The sequence below is a fragment of the Hakea prostrata genome, unplaced genomic scaffold (genome assembly GCF_041222555.1).
Source record: "Hakea prostrata isolate BN-2017 unplaced genomic scaffold, UWA_Hpros_2 contig_72, whole genome shotgun sequence".
Lineage (NCBI taxonomy): Eukaryota > Viridiplantae > Streptophyta > Magnoliopsida > Proteales > Proteaceae > Hakea > Hakea prostrata.
In genome coordinates, this window is record NW_028291191.1 from 116746 (window position 1) to 120902 (window position 4157).

At 37.0% G+C, this 4157-nt stretch overlaps 1 protein-coding gene across 1 annotated transcript; it reads right to left on the minus strand.

Annotated features, from left to right (window-relative positions):
* Positions 1-853: 853 nt before the first annotated feature.
* On the minus strand, positions 854-3760 carry LOC148998999 (uncharacterized). Its single transcript, XM_089141546.1, is given in 4 exon segments — positions 854-1092; positions 1095-1404; positions 1446-2673; positions 2855-3760. Coding segments are annotated over 4 exon segments (2649 nt in total). The 5' UTR covers positions 3727-3760.
* Between the last annotated feature and the right edge of the window lie 397 nt (positions 3761-4157).

Sequence of the window (4157 nt, forward strand, 5' to 3'; positions counted from 1 at the left end):
TTTCCCAATTACAGGTTCATCAATAGAAACAAACATAAACTGATAAACCCATGATTTTAAAAGACGTTAATCAAAATTGAAATAGATGATATTCAAAAAATTGAAATTGAAACGACACGTACTTTAATATAAACTCAACATTGAGGGCCTTTTTTTATCAATTCTCATTCTCATTTTATGGCATTTTTTTTTATGTGATTAGTAGTCATTTTGAATCCTATTTTTATTTAAACCCAAATTCCATAATAGACAAAAAATCCATTATAAACTTTTTGTCCATTATGTATTATGGTAAAAGAACTCTATTCATTTTTGCATAAGTCACTTAAAATTCAAAAGTAAATTGAGAGTGTAATTAAAAACTTACATTCTTTTCTCTATTTTCATTGTCATTTTTAATCAACTTTTCATTTTGACATCCCAAGTTTATTTTTAATTCGATAATTTGTTCTGGACAAGTTACCAAACCATTTTTCATTTTTGAGCAAAAATGGATTACTATATTCATTTCTTTTAAATTGACAAAATAGAGAATGAGAATTGATAACAAAAAGGCCCTAAGTATACAAATAAATAATAGAGGAAAGAGAAGGAAAATTTTCACATATACTAGCATAAGTATTATGGAATATGCAATATAAATCTTCTTACTCAATAATAAGATAGATGGCTTTTCACTTTTCTCATCCATGGCTTTTGATCGTCATTGACCTTTGCTTTGGCTTACACATTTGCATTCTTGAGGTTAACCTGAAGCACCCAACAATCCTCCAAAACATAGTATGCCCAATGACTACCCCTATTATCACTCCGGAACAATACCCCGCAATCATGAATCTCCAATCAAGTAAACCTATTGTATAATCTTCTTCTTTTCCAGTGTTAAAGCAACTGGAGGAAATGATCTTTCTATTATTGGTCCACATCTCTTGGATAATGGAAATCCACACAATCCCACATTTCCTTCGTACGATGCGGGTGAAAAAGTTCCAAATTGCTGTCCTTGTGGAATCATTCCTGTGAGATTATTTTTCGATAGATTCAAAAATGAAAGGGATGTGAGACTTGCCATTTGGTGGGGGATTTCCCCGACAAACTATTTTTGGAAAGATCTAGTGACTCCAATTGAATTAATTGAGCAAATGAAGCCGGAATTTGGCCTATAAGGACATTTGCAGATAAATTGACCTCCATGAGTGCTTTTAGTACCCCAATTGCTGCTGAAATGTTTCCTTCAAACTTATTGTGAGAAAGATTTATGATGGTAAGTGTGCTAAAGATCATTTCCATCTCCAAATGAATCCCTTTGCTTACTATATCAATGATATCATGACCAGAAGATATATTTTGCAAAGATAGATAGGCACCCAATCGAGATGCATTAGCATCCAACATTAACTTCCATTGAGAAATATAATCCAATGGCAGTTTTCTGTAAAGTTGTTTTCAGAGATGTCGAAGACTTGTAGCATTGAAAAGCAAGGAGAATCACGGACCTTCAACTTCGGTGAAATAGGACCATAGAATTTGTTCGACCTCAAAATCAAGACACGCAATTGGGGTAGGCTTTGCAACCAAAAGGGGAAAGTCCCACTTAATTGGTTATTCCCAAGATCTAACTCCTCCAAGTCAATGCAGTTCGCCATTGATTTCGGTACATTCCCCTGGAGTTGATTCCCGTTGAGCTTTAACATTTGAAGTTTACATCCTTTGGTGAAAGAAGTAGGAATTGGCCCATGTAAGTTGTTCTGCTCTAGAAATAAGACTGATATATTTCCAATCATATGACCAAAACACTTGTTAGGAATTGCACCGCTTAATTTGTTATATGACAAATCAAGAAGTCTAAGATTGGTTCCATTACAAGCTGATGAGATTGGGATTTTGCCAACTGGTTTAGAATGGTTGGAGAAGTTATCATCATGATCACCATCATTGAGAATACCATTTAATTGGTTGTGTGACAAATCTATATAACGCAATGATGGGATAGACAATAGAGATGAATGGATGGGCCCCTCAAGCAAATTGTTCCCTAAGGATATAGTCACAAGATTGGAAAATCCACCCTTGAAGAATGACGAAATTTGACCACTCAAGTTGTTATATGAAAGATCCAAAACTTTAAGTTTAGTGAGATTTGCAAATGAAGACGGGATTGGTCCTTGAAGAAAATTGTTTCCCAAATAAAGAGAAAAAAGATTGGGAAATTTGTCTTTGGAAAATGAAGGTATTTGACTAGTCAAACTATTATATGAAAGATCTAAGGAAACAAGATTGGTTAGATTTGCAAATGAAGATAAGATTGAAGGAATTGGTCCAGATAAACTACAATTGGAAAAGCTCACATACTCCAACGATTTCAAATTCCTGATTGACTTGGGCAACTTTCCACATGGTGGTAATGAACTCAGGTATAACCATCGTAGAGAATTTACATAAGGGAACTCAGGTAAGTAACCTGAGAGAAGATGGTTATCAGATAAATCCAAGAGTTCTAAGTGTGGTTGTAGGTAAAAAAGGTTCCTCGGAATCTCACCATACAATTCTGTGGAATAGAGAGAAAGTTCTCTTAAAGAAGGGAGTTTCCCTAGGAGATCTAGTATTGTTGAAGACAAATTGTTGAAGCTTAATCGAGTTTTGATAGGGAATGTAGGTTTACAAGAGATGTATCAACGAAGCTTTGAGATTGAACAATTAGACAATGATAACCATTTGAGGTTAGGGAGCATGGAGGATACAACTTGAGACCAGTCATTATTATCGATGACATGTTCACCCAATTGAGACCAAGTACCGTCAAATTGGATAGATTTTGAATGAGAGTTTTGAGGTTGGGATTTCGAGTTTCAACCCTTTGTTGTAGGAGACACGAAGAGAAACCAACTCTGTCAACCGTGAAATATCCGAGGGGATTTGACCATCAAAGGAATTCCACGAGAGGTCGAGATGTGTTAACTTGAAGAGTCGATGAAAACCATGTGGAATGGAACCTTCAAAACTGTTTGTAGAGAGGTCAAGCATTTGGAGGTCTAGAAGGTGGAAGAGGCTGCTATTTGCATGGATTTGACCACTAAATTGATTCCAATGGAAATCGAGATGTGTCGGATTGGAAAGCCGATCAATCCCATCGAGAATAGAGCCCTCAAAATAGTTGTAGGAGAGATTGAGTTTTTGGAGGTTATGAAGGTGGAAGAGGCTACTATTGTCATGGATTTGTCCGCTAAAATCATTCCGAGAAAGGTCGAGAATTGTTAAACTAGAAAGTTGATCAAACCCATGTGGAACAGAGCCCTCAAAATGGTTCCGGGACAGATTGAGATTTCTTAAATGAGAGAGCTGATTGAACCCGGATGAAATAGAACCACTAATTGAATTGTTGAAGAGGATCAGCGATTGGAGGCGGGTAAGACGGAAGAGTGCACTTGTGGAAGGGATAGAACCACACAGACCAATAGAATTGAGGTCGAGACCAATCACATGACCACCGAGACTGTCACATGTGACTCCCGTCCACGAACAACAATTGGTATTGTTCTTCCAGGAATTGAATGGGGTATCATCACGAGTATGGAAAGAAGATTGTTGCTCATGCTTCAGTTGAAGCAAAGCAAACATCTGATCAGGGAGACATGACTGATTTAAGGGTGGTGAGATTGAATAGGAAAAAACAGTAGTAGACAACATTGAGAGGAAGAGAAATGTTACTGCCATTGCTCTTCTCATTTTGTTATCTCAGACTCAGACAGAGGAGGATGCAGGGGAAAGACTCTGAGGAAGAGAGATGGGGTTTAATTAATGATCAGTGATTCAGTGGTATTCTATTTATAGAAGATGAAAGGCACTGACTAAGGCTCATACATGGGACCCACTGACCCCAACTACCAGGAACCTGGCATGAAGACCAAGGGTCATTCCACACATATAGAAATCTTAGCTAGATACAGTTGTTTCCATCTTGGAAGAATCTTCAAGAGATCAGAAACCCATTCAAACGCCATGAAAATGTATTCAAAATGATTTCACTTTCCATAATGCGTTTGAGTCCTTTCCTTAAAATGACTCGAGCTTCCACACACAAGTTTGGGCGGTTTCCACGTAAGGCTCAAAATTGGAAGCCATAAAGTGAAACACAGGTGTTCACATTCCACGTTTAA